The 19,111-nt window shown below is 44.9% G+C and overlaps 1 protein-coding gene across 1 annotated transcript in view; it reads right to left on the reverse strand.

Annotated features, from left to right (window-relative positions):
* The window catches only part of LOC141203898 (uncharacterized), a 252,388-nt gene that overhangs the window by 195,465 nt on the left and 37,812 nt on the right, over positions 1 to 19,111 (reverse strand). Inside the window, exon 6 of the mRNA XM_073663871.1 lies at positions 18,922 to 18,968. Within this exon, the coding sequence (XP_073519972.1) occupies positions 18,922 to 18,968 (47 nt within the window). The remainder of the gene's footprint in view (positions 1 to 18,921; positions 18,969 to 19,111) is intronic.

The following is a 19,111-nucleotide window of genomic DNA, read 5'->3' on the forward strand; positions in this document are numbered from 1 at the left end:
GACAGCTTATGTGTAGAGAGAAGCACTGAGGAGACAAACTCAGAGCATAGAAAAGTGATGAGGAGACAGACTGAGGGCAGAGAGGGGTCCCGAGGAGATGGCCTGGGAGCATAGAAGAGCACTGAGGAGATGGCTTGAGAGCAAAGATGAGCGCTGAGGAGTTGTCCTTAGTGTAGAGAGAAGCACTGAGGAGACGGGCTGAGAGTAAAGAGGAGCGCTGAGGAGATGGCCTAAGACTAAAGAGGAGCGCTGAGGAGATGGCCTGAGAGTAAAGAGGAGCGGTGGGGAGATGGCCTGAAAGTAATGAGGAGCGCTGGGGAGATGGCCTGAGGGCAGAGAGGAGCGCTGAGGAGACGGCCTGAGAGTAAAGAGGAATGCTGAGGAGATGGCCTGAGAGTAAAGAGGAGCGCTGGGGAGAAGGTCTGAGAGTAAAGAGGAGCGCTGAGGAGAAGGCCTGAGGGCCGAGAGAAGCGCTAAGGAGATGGCCTGAGGGCAGAGAGGAGAGCTGAGGAGATGGCCTGAGGGCAGAGAGGAGCGCTAAGGAGATAGCCTAAGGGCAGAAAGGAATGCTGTGGAGACTGCCTGAGAGCATAGAAAAGCGATGATGAGACAGACTGAGGGCAGAGAGGGGTCCCGAGGAGATGACCTGGGAGCATATATAGAAGAGCGCTGAGGAGTTGTCCTGAGTGTAGAGAGAAGCACTGAGAAGACAGGCTGAGAGTAAAGAGGACGCTGAGGAGACGGCCTGAGAGTAAAGAGGAGCGCTGAGGAGACCGACAAGAAATGCAGAGGATAGAGAGGAACACCGAAGCGACGGTCTGAGTCTGGACTTATAAGAACAAGAACAACTTAGGTGTAAAATATGATGGGAACCTTGAGAGAAAGTTGACGGAGCTCATTATAGTCAGTGGGGACAGTCGGGCTCCGCTCCTGGGCATCTAGTCATGAATCCGTCCCCAGTCTGTTTTCCATTGCTCTATTTCTACAAAGGAACATAACTACGGATGGATTTAGCAGTAAACACAGCCTTAAAGGGGTCGTCCATTTACTTTATGTGTTCAGGGTAGAATTAAATGGTACACGAGTGTGGTTAGGGGTTAGAGGAATGGTTATGAACGTGGCCTAAGATGCTGTCATGATGTACAATCTACCCCTCTTTATATTCTTTGAAAGTTGGGAGGTCACACAAATGTAGAAATCTAATTGTTTTTGTAGCTGCAAAATGCAATTGCAATGTGTGAATAAAGTCTAAAGAGAGTGTGAGCCCCAATGGGAACGGTGATAATAATGTGTGTACAGCGCCATGGAATATGGTGGCGATATAGAGAATAATGGGGAATCTCCACATGAATAAATACCTCCACCTGCAGAGCCGCCACCACATATATGGCTGTTCTGTGATTATAGGAGCTGTGATGAGGTCACAGGAGGGGAGGAGTCAGGGGTCACATGATCAGGGGCCTCAGTGAATGCAGGACTCCGCTGTACCCTGCAGGATGGAGCGCGTACAAGTGTTTAGTGTGTGGTGAGCGTTTCTATTAGGTCATAGGCCAGACACTATGTACCTCACTTATCTGTATGACTGGCGCTCTATATCGGCCTTATCCATGTGCACTTATAATACTAGGCAGCCGCCCCTCCATGAACAGTCGGTGTGTGAGTGGTTGTTTCATCTATTTTGCACCTGTGCTGCTTCCGCCTTTATCATGGGGAATGTTGTGTCCTGCAGTGTATTTGATATTGTGTCTGTAACGATTCCTCCGCTCAATGTGTCTTGGACACAGTGACTGACAGCTCAGTCGTCCAATCTAGTGCAGGGACGTGTATTTTGATTGACAGCTCAGCCATCCAATCTGAGCACCTCCCAGTCTGAGTTTCCTTCAGGTGTTCCCTGTTCCTAGTGATTAACCTGCTTCTTAGCTGAGCTGTCAGTCCCAGATAGCTGCCGGTCGTAGCTTAAAGCTCAATGTGGTTTGTTCCCTCTGTGCTTTGTGCTCTGAATTCAGACATTCTGATCTTCTATTGCCGGACCTTGGCTTTCCCTATTGACTACCCATTTGTATTACCCCTTTTGCTTTGACACACACTGACTTTAGAATTCTGACTCTGGACTGTGACCTGACTAGGCCATTGTTTCTTCCCTCTTTTTATGAAGTACCCTCCTGGCTCTTGACCTTGAATTCCTTGACTATCCTAACTCATGGCTTGTCCGTGAGAAGTGAATCAGTGTAACAGCATCTTGCTTTTGGTAAATATGGCCACCTTTTTTCCGTGGTGTTTTTTTGAATGTGTGGTGGGAGAAAAAAATAAATATTTCTAATGCTGTGAGCTCTACTGGTATCATGTGCTAAGCAGCTCTGCTCTATGAGGACTGACGAAAGTTCGGTCTGAACTGTGTCCTATAGATTACAGCAAAGAGGATAAAAACTACCTTGTTATGGCTCATTCACCTGTCCAAGTACAGACTACAATGCATGGACTGGCCTCGATTCTCCTGACTTGAGCATGATGACAGCCTCATATTTCTATAATTGCGAGGTAAAAAATGAGAAAAGAAGCTTTATGGTGGGCGCTGTCATGCTGAACACAAGGATGAGAAGGTGGCGAAAAACAACAAACATATTAAAAGATCGCAATGTGTTTCAAAATCGATCTGATATCTTCTTCGGGCCATCATAAAGCCTTTTTTCCTAATTTTTTTGCCTCCCTCTGTTGACTTCAACAGTGGAGAAGCAGTCTATGCGAGGAATACCATTTTGCTAGTTCTCTCATCACAGTTGTTCCTGACCGGCTCAACTCCACCAGGTGGGAAGATTACATCGACCCTTCCCTGTTTCTTATCATCAGGGCTTCACCATGGAGCTGCATATACTTCTATGAAGCTGTCATGCCCCGGTCAGGAGACCCACGGCCAGTCTATACAGTGCACAGACATCTAGATGAGCCCTTAGTATTGTTGAGCACAATAACTGTGGAGGGGAACAAAGTTGAGCATTATTACTGTCTATGGAAATTGGGGAGGGGGGTGTATTACTATTACTGCAGGGCTGGCCTGGGCAAGGGGGCATCTGTCTGTTGACTTCCTCACAAGTGCTGACCCTCTGTGTGGTTACATATACTGTAAGCCTGTCTATATGTGGGTGTATGTATGGATAAGGTCTGCATATATGTATGACATTATATATATATATATATACATATACACAAACCTTCTCATTTAAAGATTTTTCTGTATTTTCATGGCTTTGAAAATTGTACATTCACACTGAAGGCATCAAAACTATGAATTAACACATGTGGAATTATATACTTAACAAAAAAGTGTGCAACAACTGAAAATATGTCTTATATTCTAGGTTCTTCAAAGTAGCCACCTTTTGCTTTGATGACTGCTTCGCACACTCTTGGCATTCTCTTGATGAGCTTCAAGGGGTAGTCACCGGAAATGGTTTTCACTTCACAGGTGTGCCCTGTCAGGTTTAATAAGTGGGATTTCTTGCCTTATAAATGGGGTTGGGACCATCAGTTGTGTTGTGCAGAAGTCTGGTGGATACACAGCTGATAGTCCTACTGAATAGACTGTTAGAATTTGTATTATCGCAAGAAAAAAGCAGCTAAGTAAAGAAAAATAAGTGGCCATCATTACTTTAAGAAATGAAGGTCAGTCAGTCCGAAAAATTGAGAAAACTTTGAATGTGTCCCCAAGTGCAGTTGCAAAATCCATCAAGCACTACAAAGAAACTGGCTCACATGAGGACCGCCCCAGGAAAGGAAGACCAAGAGTCACCTCTGCTTCTGAGGATAAGTTTATCTGAATCATTAGCCTCAGAAATCACAGGTTAACAGCAGCTCAGATTAGAGACCAGGTCAATGCCACACAGAGTTCTAGCAGCAGATACAACGCTACAACAACTGTTAAGAGGAGACTTTGTGCAGCAGGCCTTCATGGTAAAATAGCTGCTAGGAAACCACTGCTAAGGACAGGCAACAAGCAGAAGAGACTTGTTTGGGCTAAAGAACACAAGGAATGGACATTAGACCAGAGGAAATCTGTGCTTTGGTCTGATGAGTCCAAATTTGAGATCCTTGGTTCCAACCACCGTGTCTTTGTGCGACGCAGAAAAGGTGAACGGATGGACTCTACATGCCTGGTTCCCACCGTGAAGCATAGAGGAGGAGGTGTGATGGTGTGAGGGTGCTTTGCTGGTGACACTGTTGGAGATTTATTCAAAACTGAAGGCATACTGAACCAGCATGGCTACCACAGCATCTTGCAGCGGCATGCTATTCCATCCGGTTTGCGTTTAGTTGGACCATCATTTATTTTTCAACAGGACAATGACCCCAAACAAATCTCCAGGCTGTGTAAGGGCTATTTGACCAAGGAGGAGAGTGATGGGGTGCTACGCCAGATGACCTGGCCTCCACAGTCACCAGACCTGAACTCAATCGAGATGGTTTGGGGTGAACTGGACCGCAGAGTGAAGGAAAAAGGGCCAACAAGTGCGAAGTATCTCTGGGAACTCCTTCAAGATTGTTGGAAGACCATTTCCGGTGACTACCTCTTGAAGCTCATCAAGAGAATGCCAAGAGTGTGCAAAGCAGTCATCAAAGCAAAAGGTGGCTACTTTGAAGAACCTAGAATATAAGACATGTTTTCAGTTGTTTCACACTTTTTTGTTAAGTATATAATTCCACATGTGTTAATTCATAGTTTTGATGCCTTCAGTGTGAATGTACAATTTTCATAGTCATGAAAATACAGAAAAATCTTTAAATGAGAAGGTGCGTCCAAACTTTTGGTTTGTACTAATATATATATATATATATATATATATATATATATATATTATATATATATATATATACACACACACATATACAGTGCCTTCAAGTAGTATTCAACCCCCTGCAGATTTAGCTGGTTTGATAAGATGCAAATAAGTTAGAGCCTTCAAACTGCAAACGAGAGTAGGTTTTATGAACAGAAGCATAAATCTTACAAACCAAAAAGTTATGTTGCTCAGTTGAATTTTATTAAATTTTAAATATAAAAGTGTGGGTCAATTATTATTCAACCCCTATGTTTAATATTTTGTGGAATAACCCTTGTTTGCAATTACAGCTAATAATCGTCTTTTATAAGACCTGATCAGGCCGGCACAGGTCTGTGGAGTTATCTTGGCCCACTCCTCCATGCAGATCTTCTCCAAGTTATCTAGGTTCTTTGGGTGTCTCATGTGCACTTTATTCTTGAGCTCCTTCCACAAATTTTCAATTAGGTTAAGGTCAGGAGACTGACTAGGCCACTCCAACACCTTGACTTTTTCCCTATTGAACCAGGCCTTGGTTTTCTTGGCTGTGTGCTTTGGGTCGTTGTCTTGTTGGAAGATGAAATTACGACCCATCTTAAGATCCTTGATGGAGGAGCGGAGGTTCTTGGCCAAAATCTCCAGGTAGGCTGTGCTATCCATCTTCCCATGGATGCGGACCAGATGGCCAGGCCCCTTGGCTGAGAAACAGCCCCACATCATGATGCTGCCACCACCATGCTTGACTGTAGGGATGGTATTCTTGGGCTCGTATGCAGTGCCATCCAGTCTCCAAACGTCACGTGTGTGGTTGGCACCAAAGATCTCGATCTTGGTCTCATCAGACCATAGAACCTTGAACCAGTCTGTCTCAGAGTCCTCCAAGTGATCATGAGCAAACTGTAGATGAGCCTTGACATGACGCTTTGAAAGTAAAGGTACCTTACGGGCTCGTCTGGAACGGAGACCATTGCGGTGGAGTACGTTACTTATGGTATTGACTGAAACCAATGTCCCCACTGCCATGAGATCTTCCCGGAGCTCCTTCCTTGTTGTCCTTGGGTTAGCCTTGACTCTTCGGACAAGCCTGGCCTCGGCACGGGAGGACACTTTCAAAGGCTGTCCTGGCCGTGGAAGGCTAACAGTAGTTCCATAAGCCTTCCACTTACGGATGATGCTCCCAACAGTGGAGACAGGTAGGCCCAACTCCTTGTAAAGGGTTTTGTACCCCTTGCCAGCCTTGTGACCCTCCACGATCTTGTCTCTGATGGCCTTGGAATGCTCCTTTGTCTTTCCCATGTTGACCATGTCTGAGTGCTGTTCACAAGTTTGGGGAGGGTCTTAAATAGTCAGAAAAGGCTGGCAAAAGAGATCTTTAATCCACACATGTGAAGCTCATTATTCTTGGTGCCTGAACTACTTCTTAATACTTTAGGGGACCAAACAGAATTCTTGTGGTTTGAGGGATTGAATAATAAATGACACTCTGAATTAACTTTTAACGTTTTAAAAAAAAAACAAAAAAAAAAAACAAAAACAAAATTTGCTGCAGTGCATTTCCCACTTCCAGGCTGATCTACAGTACAAATGTCACAATGCCAAGTTAATTCCGCATGTGTCAACCAGCTAAATCTACAGGGGGTTGAATACTACTTGTAGGCACTGTATATATGTCTACTACAAAAAAAAAGGATACCACTTTCTCAATTATGTTAAAGGGAAAAACCAATGATGTGAATATATGTATTGTGTCTTATGATGTAAGAAAATGCAGGTTATGTAGACATAATGTTTTCATAAGCTTGTCATTAAAGTCATCTCCTCTCCATCATGTCAGGGTCCCCAGGCTTCCCAAACTACCACTATTATGATTCAGAGACTTATGTACACATTACCTATCAGATTTTTTTAGGTGAATTAAAAAAAAAAACAATTGGTGTGTGGGGACTTTACTATGACCGTCATGTAATGTTCGCTATTGTTATCACAAAGCTGCATGAATGCAGCACAATTAGGACAGCAGTTTCCAAGCCACACATTTTTTATTATATAATTGTTGTGGTATCAATGTAGCAAGTTTGATTGTGTTATTGTATCTACATAGCGAGTATGGATATGTTATTATTTCCACGCAGTAAGTTTTCATTGATACCATATATATACAGTAACCTTTCTTTTGTATAGGTATATCAACAGTAACCCAGGTTCTGTTTCAGTCTGCTTCTAATAGACTTGGTTCTGTTCCTGTAGCTGTGTAGTAAGCTTAGTTCTGGTACTGTAGTAAGCTTGGTTCTGGTACTGTATCAAAGTAGTACGCTTAGTCCTGATACCGAATCTAGGTAGTATGCTTGGTCCTGGTACAGGATCTATTTAGTACACTTGGCTATCATATTTATTCAGTAGTTTTTTTTTTTTTTTACCATATCTGTAGTCTGTTCAATCATGGGTTCGTGACTACATTACAAATACAATCCCAACATGAACACACAACCCCTGCGCCTTCTTTAACTCTTTAAAGGGCCAGACGACTTTCCGTTTTTTCCTTTCTGTTTTTTCCTCCCCTTATTCCAAGAGCCAGAACTATTTTATTTTTCCATCCACATAAGCATGTGAGTACTTGTTTTTTGTGGGATGAGTTGTACTTTTGAATAACGCCATCCATTTTATCATGTGATACTTGATAGTGGGGAAAAAAATGTGGTGAAAAAAGTGTTAGGAAATAGCAAAAAGAGCAAAATTCTGCAATTGTTTTTTTTTAGGCTTTGTGCCCACTATGTGTTTTTTAAGCGTTTCCGCAGCGGCAATTTGCCGCGGAAACGCTTAAAAAAAACGCTTGGTAGAAGGTCAGCCATGTTCCCCAATGATAATCCGCATGTGCTGTGCACATGCTGCGGGAATTTCCACTGCGCATTATCATTGCGGAAAAATCCGCAGCACTACTATTAATTTTGCGTAATCGCAGCGTTTTCGCCGCCATTGAATTGCATTGGACCGCATAATATCTGCATGACTACATGTGCACATGCGGATATTAAGTGATTCACTGTGCGGATGGTACCTGGGTCTGGAGAAGAGGAGACTCTCATCTAGACATGGGTACCATAGAACCTGTAAAAAAAAAATAAATAAATGATACTCACCTTCTGATGGCCCCCGGTCTCCGGTATGGTGCGTCCAGTCTCTCCAGTGGCTCGCGATGGTGTAAAAAGGACCTTCCATGACGTCATTTAGTTATGTGACAGGTCACGTGACCGCTGACATCGACGGTCGCATGACCTATCACATGACTAAATGACGTCATGGAAGGTCTTATTACGCCGCTGAAGACACAGGAGAAGGAGACCGGGGGCCATCGGACGGTGAGTATAATGTTTTTTTTTACTCTTTTTTTTAACTTAACTTGGTCATACTATATAAATCCATGCCGGTTGCATGGATTTATATAGTGTGACCAAGTTGTCAAGCACTTTTCCAAGGGATGCTAAAATTGCTTGGAAAAGTGTTTGACAACTCGCACGCGAAATCGCATGTGCAAAATGCTTGTCCCTGGCTGAAAAAATGCATGTAAAATCCGCATGCGTTTTTTCTCCCAGGGAGATGCAGAAACGCTCAGGAAAAATCCGGAGCATTTCTGCATCGTGGGCACTTAGCCTTATTTAGAGTGTTAATTTATCAGACAGCACGATTATGCAGATACCAAACATGCATAGTTTTTGCTTTATTTAAGTGGTGAAAAAAAATCAGAAATTTGTAAAAAAAAAAAAAAAGCTTTAGCTTGTGACGCCATTTTTCAAGAGTCGTAGCGTTTTCAATTTTCAGGATATGGAGCTGTGAGCGGCTTATTTTTTTGCACCCCTAGCCAATTTTTTTATTGATATAATTTTGGGTAGATACAATGTTTTAATCGCCTCTTATTAAAAAAAAAATTCGGGTTGTTGCAGTGGCCAAAAAAATGCAATTCTGGAGTTTGATTTTTTTTCTCGTTACATCATTTACAGATCAGATTCATTTGATCTGATTTTTACAAATATTAGATATAAGATTTCCATACAATCCATAAAATGTGTCTGAGGGACATATGGTCACCAGGCACATGAAACTCCAACCATGGATAACAAAAGGAAAAAAGAGGAGAGAAGGTGTGCAATTTAAGATACTTTAATCAGGTGATAATATATAATTTTCACAGCTTTTTTTCTGGAACCAGAAAGGTGGATACAAAAAGAGGTCAATGCATAGCACCCACAATTGTACACTATATATTGTACACTTGATATACAGTCATAAGTCCACAGGTGATGGTAGTAAACATATATAATTGATATGGGTTGACATTATTCTTAGGATGATCACAAATGACCATATTTGTCTACAGACCACAAAGATTGTGAAACATAAAACCACAAAAGGACAGATAGTAAATAATCACAAAGTAAGGCATGATGTTACAAATACAAAGTGTGGTTGAGGAATACCATGCCCAACTTAGGCAAAGTGTAGCGCCATGCATGGACCCCACAGTGGAAGAATCCCCCCGCTTACAAAGAATTTTACAAATGTAGCGATAAAAAAAAAATACACATATTTGGTATTTCCTAATTTTTAATAGTGATTTGAACATACAAAAAAAATATTATATATTTAAGACTTTTTAGTTCCTTTAGGGGACTTGAACCTGCAATCATGTGATCGCTTGTGCTATATACAGCAATGCCGCAGTATTGATATGTATAGCAACAATCATAGTATCTTATCAATGCCAGCCATGGGTTGGCTTTCACAAGAGTATCGTTATGATAGGCACAGGGTTTTCAGCAGACCCCTGTCACGACGACCCATCGGTGTCCTACTCATTGGGGGAGCACTGATGAGCAGTTAGAACAGCGCGCCCCCTGCTGACTCGTTGTAAATGCCGCTGTCACAGATTAACAGCGAGTCAGATGATGGCTGATTATCACAGCCATCATCTGCCGGGAAAGACACGGGCTTGTCTTACGAGCCTGCATTAAAGTCAGGGAGCTAGCATTTGACATAACTAGTACATTGTATTTAGTCAAGGGGTTAATAGTGACTGCTTTAAAGCCTAATAACTCAGTTATGTTTATAAGGCAGCCAAAGGAAAATGGATCTCCCTGTGAACAAAAGAATCAGCCTTCAGAAGTCCAAAGTTTCAGATCCTTTTCTCTACAACATCATCTTATTCATAAGAATAGGAAAGCGCCCATACACATTAGACTGTTAGGTGAATCGATGGGATCGGCCAACTATAGTCCAATGTGGATGGTGACCTTTATGGATGGGCCGCTTCTCACGTGCTAGGGCTTGTAACCCCAGGATATAATGTGCCAGCTAGCCCCGGTATCTAGGTCACCATGGATGGTTATAACACTATGGAGGTGAGGGGGGGGGAGGGTGAGCAGGGGCCAAAGCCAGAGGGGGAATAATTGAAACTAGAAAAAAATATAATATATATATATTAAAAACAATAAACATTTAAATCCATCTCCTTCTTCCCCAAATTCAGAATTTTATTTTAACCACGAAATAATAATAAATTCTTCTTAATTTTGGTATCGCACCAACCGGGAGGATCACATCGCCGCTCATTCACACTGGACATTTAATGAAGTGCTTTTTCCTTTTTTTCATTACATTTTAAAGTGAATTTAGTTCTAAAGCACAAAAACTTTAAATTGCCAGATGCCAAGGGGTTAAACATTCCTAAAAATGAATTAAAAACATCATTACACAGATGAAGAAGGCGGATTTATGGCAAATGGTAAATGTAACCATGTGTGAAGAAAGACTAAGGAGAGAGAGGCCCGATGGGGACGATGATAATAATGTGTGTACAGCGCTGCGGAGTATGGAGGCGACATAGAAGAAAGAGGAAGAAATAATCCACATCTCTAATATAATCGTACAAGCAGGGGTGAGGAGTCGGAATTGGCGCATGTGCATAGCGCTATTCGACGCCATTTTACTGAAGACACATTTACATTGAGTCTTCAGCAAAATGGCGCCGGACAGCGCGGTATGGGCACGGGCGTACTCCGGCACCACACTCCTCCCCCGGCCTCCGGCAGAACGGGACACCGCACCTCTGGAGCACAGGGAAGAAAGGGGAGTATAAGTGTTTATTTTTTTGTATGTGTCCAGCGTAATAGGGAATAGGGGGCCACACATACCAGGATTGGGGGGTGAGGGGACCATACATACCAGGATAGGAGGCCATATACCAATAAAAATGCTCGCCACCCGGGCGTAGAACAGGTTCAATAGCTAGTAGAGAATAATGGGGGATCTCCACATACCTCCACCTGCAGAGCCACCACCACATATATGGCTGTTGTGTGCGCATAGGACCTGTGATGAGGTCACAGGAGGGGAGGAGTCAGGGGTCACATGATCAGGGGCCTCAGTGGATGCAGGACTCTGCTGTGCTGGTTGTCATGGTGCTGGATGAGCTGAAGTTTATGTGTCGGGTCAGGAGGGAGTTACAGTGTGGATGTAGCAGAGCCGCATGTGTACGAGGTGTGCGGAGCGGAGCCGCACGTGTACGAGGCGTACGGAGCAGAGCCGCGTGTGTACGAGGCGTACGGAGCGGAGTCACGTGTGTACGAGGCGTACGGAGCGGAGCCGCGTGTGTACGAGGCATATGGAGCGGAGCCATGTATACGAGGCATACGGAGCGGAGCCGTGTGTACGAGGCGTACGGAGCAGAGCCGTGTGTACGAGGCATATGGAGCGGAGCCATGTATACGAGGCATACGGAGCGGAGCCGTGTGTACGAGGCGTACGGAGCAGAGCCGTGTGTACGAGGCGTACGGAACGGAGCCGCGCGTGTATGAGATGTACGGAGCGGAGCCGTGCGTGTACAAGGTGTATGGAGCGGAGCGGTGTCACTATATCACTTATCTCTAGAAATGTACACATACAGTACTGAATATATACATACTGACCCTACATCTACATTATTTACCGTATTACCTTTTGTACATTGCTGATAAATGCGGACATGATGACGACACATGGACGGAATAACAATAGGGATGAGACTCGTATGAGCTCTGCTGTGAAGGCTTTGTCCGGTCAGTCGGTACCGGCTGTCAGGATTTCCCAGTGTTATTAGCTCTGGGCTACAAATAAATGACAAGTTCATAAGTCTGGAAGCAATAAAAGAAACTTCGGCACTCCAATCTAGATGCAAGGGATGTTTATTTCGAAAAACCCCATGAGAGATGAGCAGGTGGGGGACATACAGGCACACGTTTTATTGATGACATATTTCTGATCTGGACGGTGTAATGCAGCGCCTTGCGGCATTACTGTAATGGTCCGGGGTGTGTTCTGGCTGACCATGTACCTCCCCCTCAGGTGACTGATCACATGACTGTGACATCAGCACAGGTCCTGTGCACACAGAAGGTCTGATTACATGACTGTGACATCAGCACAGGTCCTGTGTGTGCACTGGAGGATAAATAAACCCTGGTAGTTTTGAGACAGGGTGTGAAAGGCATGAGGTCTGTTCCCTGTGTGGGACACCGTTAGAGTGTGAGGCCTAGTGAGGCCTAGTGAAGCCTGGTGAAGTCTGAAAGGCAGAGGCTGGATCCTTATGTGTAAGAGATGCCAGTAGCCTTGGAGGGCAAGAGGCTTGGAAGACAAGAGTCCTGGAAGTCAGAGGCTGGATGTTATGTGTGTAAACATACCAGTAGCCTTGGAAGGTACGAGGGTTGGAGACCCCCATCTGGGAAGCCGTAAAGCCACAGCTGTGGCAGAACAAATCTGAAGCAGCTAAAACCCGGCAAAGGTAAAACACTGCTTGATGTGGACATTTATATTGTTACCTTGCTGAAGGCTGTATCTGGAGCCAAGTGGACATATCTGTCACTGGAAAGGATTGTGAAATACTGGAAAGGTGTTGCATGTGTGCTTTAATTGACCCGGTGAAGCGAGTGTCCCCCAGCATGATGACTAGCGCTGCCTTACATGTGGTGGAGAATGCGGGCAACTGCAGCTCGGTTGCTAGGGGCAACTACAGCCCGGTTGCTAGGGGCAACCGCAGCCTGGTTGCTAGGGGTAACGGCACAGGATGACGAGTGTGGATACAAGAATCTTGCTGTGGCTCGGCAGGGTCACGAAGATTAAAGCATCTTGCTGTAACTCGGCGGGGTTATAAAAATTGTCCTCGCACTCAAACCTGGTTTTGCTGTGGCTCGGCGGGGTCATGAAGATTAATGCATCTGTCTATAACTCGGCGGGGTTACGAAAATTGTCCTCGCACTCAAACCTGGTTTGCTGTGGCTCGGCGGGGCCCCGAAAATTTTTGGGGGAGAGCGGTGTGAAGTGTCTAGTGTGAATAGTATACCGCGATGGCTGTGAACGAAGTAGCAAATGAAACTGAAGCTATTGAGCGATTAAAGTTCAGGTTAAAACCACAGCAGGTATTTGAGAAACGTCTACAGGACATGGTGCAGGAACGGCAGGAGCTGTGGGCACCGTATAGAATGGCGGCAGCGAACCATTCTGTCAACTCTCTGGGGGCGCCAGTATTGTCCCAGAGTGCCCGGGGAGGTGATAAGAGATGTTGTGAACTGGGTCCTAAGACTATTGCTGATTATTTTTCTAAAAATCCCCCTACATGTGTGGGTGTCCAAAGGGGGCGGAGTCCCAAAAGAGGGCGGATTTTCAAAAGAGCATGGAGTATAGAAAACCAAAATTTGTTACTGGTTGTGGGTTGGTACCGCCTAAAAATGACAATTTGACCGTTGATAACGGGGTAGCTCCAGTAGAAAGGGTTGACGTCAAAGTGGGAGGTGACCTGTTAGTCCACAAAACCATGGGGAGTGACACAGACCCCGTAGCTGATGGTGAAACTACGAAAGTAGAAGGAGAGTTCAGTCAGGAGGAGCTAGACGAGGAGAGAAAGTCCCCCTCTCGTCGTCGACGGTGCAAGGGCCACAAAAAGGTTGCTCCTGTAGTCTTTGCTGCAAGTGAAAATAAAGAAAATGTAGTACTGTGTGCCTTTTTTCCAAGTGTGGATCCTCCTTTAGAGGCAGAAGAGGAGGTGATATTGCTAGTAGCAACCTCCGGTACAGTACTGGGACAGAAGGATCAGGATCTGACAGCCCTGAAAGAGGAGGTGGCCAGTCATGACCAAGAGCTGTAGCCTATCAGGCAGCAGTGTCAGAGTGACGTGCAGCAACTATGGGAAAACCTGGAGAGCGTGTCCTCAGACCAGAGGAGCCTAGAGTCCAATGGAAGGAAATGTTCCAGGAAATTAAGGCGGACAGCCGCAAAACCAAGGAGGAGGTTTTTCAATTGGAGATTGACAAAGCGGAGTGTGAAGATGAGTTGTGCGAGGTGAAAGATCGTTTCACCCTGGTACAGTTAGAGCTGTACCAAGTGAAGAAAGAGCTGTGTGAATCCAAGAAGGGGTATGGTGAACTCAGTGGGGAACTGCAACAAATTAAGAGAGACTATGAGGATCTCCTCAAGGTTAAGGAAAAACTAGAGGATGATAAGGGGGATGCAGACCACATGCACCAAGTGGTTGAGACCACTCTCCAGGACACCCGTGATGAAAATGATGATCTCCGCAGAAAGACCCTAGGTCTGGAAGCTCAGGTGAAGGAGCTGCAGACGTTCTGTGATAATCTCCAGAGGGCAGAGTTGTGCCTTAAGGAAAGAATCAGCAAGATGGAAGCTGAGTGGGAAAAGATGGAGGAGTCTATCAGAGAAGCCACAGACCAGGGCCAGGAGTTGGCCACTGGAGATGGGAGGTATGAAGCAAATACCTCATTGAATAATGCGAGCTCGGATGATTCGGTGGATGTAACAGCCGAGATCAAGGAGCTCAAGGAGACGCTACAATCACATTTGAAGCAAGAGAAGCTTGAGAGACTGGCTGTCGAGAGCTGAGTGGGCGCATTGGAGACAGAGAGGTCTGAGAGAGCTCTGCTGCTGGAAGAGCAGTTGAAACAGGAAGAGCTTCAGAGATGGGCTGCTGAGAGGCGAGTAGCTGAGCTAGAAGAAGAAGTTTTCGAGCTCAAAGGTCGCCTGGCAAAGTATCACTCAGTGAACGAGGCCTCCTTGGAGAGGGAAAAGGGCAAACAAGTTGCACTTACTCCTTTATACCATGAGAAGGGGGACCTGAGGAGAGCTAAGAGAGTGTTAACAGAAGATAAGTATGAATTGGAAGTGGTCAAGACCAAAATTCTTGAATTTGTAGCGGTGAGTAAGCTCAGGGGAAGCATACAGGGTGAAGAAGCTGAAAATCAGTTGTCCCTGAAACCTGAGCCAGATGATCATTTGGAGACCACTGGTGAGACAGAAACTCTCGGTACAAGTGCCTCATAGATGTACCCGAGGATTTGAGAGAAGAATGCACCAGTGAGTCCGTGCATGAAGAGTTTAAGAAGGCCGTGAGAGCCTGTAAGGTGTACTCGACCTCAGAATCTTAACAGCTGGTGGTCCTGTCCACAACCGAAGTCACAGTGAAGAGGGTGGCTATCCTAAGTGACATGCACTGGCAATGTATTCGCACGAAGCGGTTTCTCCGGTTGAAGACAGAACAAGCCGTTAGACAACTGGAGCTTATGAGAAAAGCTCACAGTCTGCGGGAAGAAGTCATCCGGGTGCCTCATGTTTTGGTGAGAAAGCTCATTGGGAGAAACGGCCAAGCCATGCAAATGATGGTAAAGAAGTCTGGCGTGATGAAAGTAAGCAGTCCACGTCAACGTCAGGCCTGGATACAAGATGAAGACGGCATGGTGTCATTCTCCGCTGTAGGAAAGGAAGAAAATCTTGCATATATACGCATGCTGATGGAGTACCAAGTGACCTACCTGCGAGAGGTAGTACAGTTGAATCTCACAAGACTGCAAGTGGAAAGACAGAATCGCCTGAGCAGCAGAAGATGGCAGCCGTCTAGAAATTGTGAGACCAGACAGAGAAAGGGCCCTTCAAATAATAGAACGGCTACAGTAGAAGTTAGAGACTTTCCAAGATGTCCTGAGGATAGTGGGCGTGGGTTTAGAGGTAGTGAGACCTCCAGTAACTCAGGTCTGAGTGGCCCATACAAACGACCCAATAGAGGACGGGACAGTACGGAGTCGAACCGGACCTTAGATACCAGGGCATGCGAGTCACACTGCTGTATTGACTGCTGGGAGCGGGGGAGGTCTGACAAGGTTACGACTGACTGCTGGGAGCGGGGGAGGTCTGACAAGGTTACGACTGACCGCTGGGAGCGGGGGAGGTCTGACAAGGTTACGACCCGGAAATGTGACTTGACGAAGTCAGTGACAATGACAGATGGTAGGTCCCTAAGGAATGGGCTAATGTCGATGACTAATGTTCCAGTGGCTGAGCAGCGCAATTGTCAAGTACATGGTCTTTGTGTGTACTGTGGGTTATAATGTGATTGTGTATATTATGTGTTCAACCCCACAAGTTTGAACAGAGGGGGGGGGGGATATTTAATGCAGCGGCTTGCGGCATTACTGTAATGGTCCAGAGTGTGTTCTGGCTGACCATGTACCTCCCCCTCAGGTGACTGATCACATGACTGTGACATCAGCACAGGTCCTGTGCACACAGAAGGTCTGATTACATGACTGTGACATCAGCACAGGTCCTGTGTGTGCACTGGAGGATATATAAACCCTGGTAGTTTTGAGACAGGGTGTGAAAGGCGTGAGGTCTGTTCCCTATGTGGGACACCGTTAGAGTGTGAGGCCTAGTGAGGCCTAGTGAAGCCTGGTGAAGCCTGGTGAAGTCTGAAAGGCAGAGGCTGGATCCTTATGTGTAAGAGATGCCATTAGCCTTGGAGGGCAAGAGGCTTGGAAGACAAGAGTCCTGGAAGTAGTTATGAAGTATAATAAACTGCTGGATTGTGAAATACTGGAAAGACGTTGCATGTGTGCTTTAATTGACCCGGTGAAGCGAGTGTCCCCCAGCATGATGACTATTCTGCCTTACAACGGGCACAGAGAATGACCTTACACTATTCTATCATGACCTTAATACCAAGGTCTCTAATTTAAAATTCACTTTGCATCCGGATTCCCACTCTGTTCATTTCCTGGACACGTGGATCACACTCACTGACACGTGATGTCTCATTAGTGACTTATATGTAAAACCGACAGACAAAAACCGCCTATTGCTGTGTTCCAGCTGCCACCCACGTCATGTTAAAAGATCTTTACCCAAGTCACAGCGCTGTATGGTAGATCGGATTGTGTCTACAGCAGACGCTAGAAAAATTAGACACGAGGAAATGAATATTAAGTTCCAGCAGAGAGGTTATCCTTCCCATATCCTGAACCAGTCAACTAAATCTAATTTACCGCAAAACAGAAACCCACGATTAACTTTTGTGAATACCTACCATCCTTTTAGCGGAGCAATATTTAAGTGCATCAAACAACATTAGTCCCTATTAGGACAATTATATCCTGAGGTGCAGGAATTCATTGACGTCCCCTTATTATGTCACAAGAGATCTCAAAATACCCGGAACCATCTGGTCAGGGCTGATGTGGGGTCAACAAGTAGAGGATCCATTCAACGCACTCTAGCCACCTCACGCAGGGGTACCTTCCCTTGCCTGGGCTATCTACAATGTTCAAACATTACAAAGGGTGATACGTTTACGCACCCCAAGTCCGGCAAGCGTTTTCCTATTAAGGGATATTTTACGTGTGATTCTACTTATGCTGTATACTTGATCAAGTGTCCATGCGGTCTCGGATATGTTGGTGAAACTACCTAGCATATCCGAGACCGCATCTCACAGCATAAATCCACTATTCAATGTGAACATACAATGCTATCTATACCAGCACATTTCTCCGCTATGTCTCATGATATATCACAATTGAGATATCAAGTAATTGACCATATTCCATCAAGTAGGCGAGGAGGCAACCGGATTCAAAACCTCAAAAAATGTGGGTCCTATTGGACACATACTTTACAGACCCTCACTCCGAAGGGCCTTAATAGGGAATATGAAGTACAACATCATTAGATTGTTCTCTATATTTTTTTGCCTTATTCTGTTAAGAATTATATTTGTACAATAATAATAATTCAGTACTTCTGATCGCTTTTTCTTTGTTTTGTAGGTCATTAAATAAGGTCATTATTTACTTCTGAAAAGAAACCCATATGCACACTTTATGATTTTCCAGGACCCTTTGCTCACCACGGGGTTGAGTTTCCACTAGGTCCTTCTCTTCACAGTGGAAGCTATCCTTTATTAACCCTAGAACGCATGACCATAAAAATCTACACTTTCACATACCTGGGGCCTTTTAGGCCCGTGTGCAAATAATAAATAAATGACCAACTGGAAATGACAAACAACTATATACATGAAGAATACCTAGAGTTTCAAAATTCTAACTAAAGTAATCTTGCAGAAAATAGAAAACAATTAACAGGACGGGCCTGCGAGGCCCCAGGTATGCGTTCTGGGGTTAATGACCTTTTTTCCCTTCATAATAGACCCTCACTTGACATAAATATGGCATTGCTCTACATTATATTAGTCGGTCTATTTATATACCACTGACAGCTGAGTGCGTTCCACTTCGTTCGTTGCGTGTCAACTTACATACCGGAAGAGCGTCCCATGTACTGCGCATGCCCGGAAGTCTCTTGCGTCTCACTGCTCCCCCTTGCTTTCCAGCACGCGCACCGGAAGCCTGACAGTTCACACTGCGCAAGACCGGAAATTCACATATGCAAGCGGCGCGCACGCTGTCATAATCACCGCACCACGTTCATGGGGTATATAAGGAAGACACCTTTTCCCTCTTCACTACACGGCGTCTTACCGCTACATATGTCCTGAATACTCCCCTCATTACCAGGTATGTGGACGTTTCTGGGCATCTTCCGCTGTCTTGTTTCATTTGTCTATGTGCTTACACAATCTATCCTATAGATGGGCCTCCCCATATTACCCCTCTACCTCTTACTTATATGTGCTTGCGCAATCTACCCAATAGATGGGCCTCTCCATAATCCTTTTACCCTATTACTTTTTTTTTATTTTTGCACTTTATTTCCTATCCCCTATTGTCATAACATTTACTGTCTAAGTAGATCCTCCCTTTGTAGGGGATCAGTGACACTGCTTTGCTACAACGACTCCAGTTCCATTTATTCCATGGTATTATTAAATAGCCTATGTATCTATCCAACCTAATCTTTTACCCCAGAATGTTCCTTTTTGATTGTACGTACTCCTCTACTATCGTGCGTAGCCTCACAGTGTTCTAGTT

Source organism: Phyllobates terribilis, unplaced genomic scaffold, assembly GCF_046119375.1.
Source record: "Phyllobates terribilis strain yellow unplaced genomic scaffold, ASM4611937v1 Scaffold_130__1_contigs__length_5004896, whole genome shotgun sequence".
NCBI classification, from domain to species: Eukaryota; Metazoa; Chordata; class Amphibia; order Anura; family Dendrobatidae; genus Phyllobates; species Phyllobates terribilis.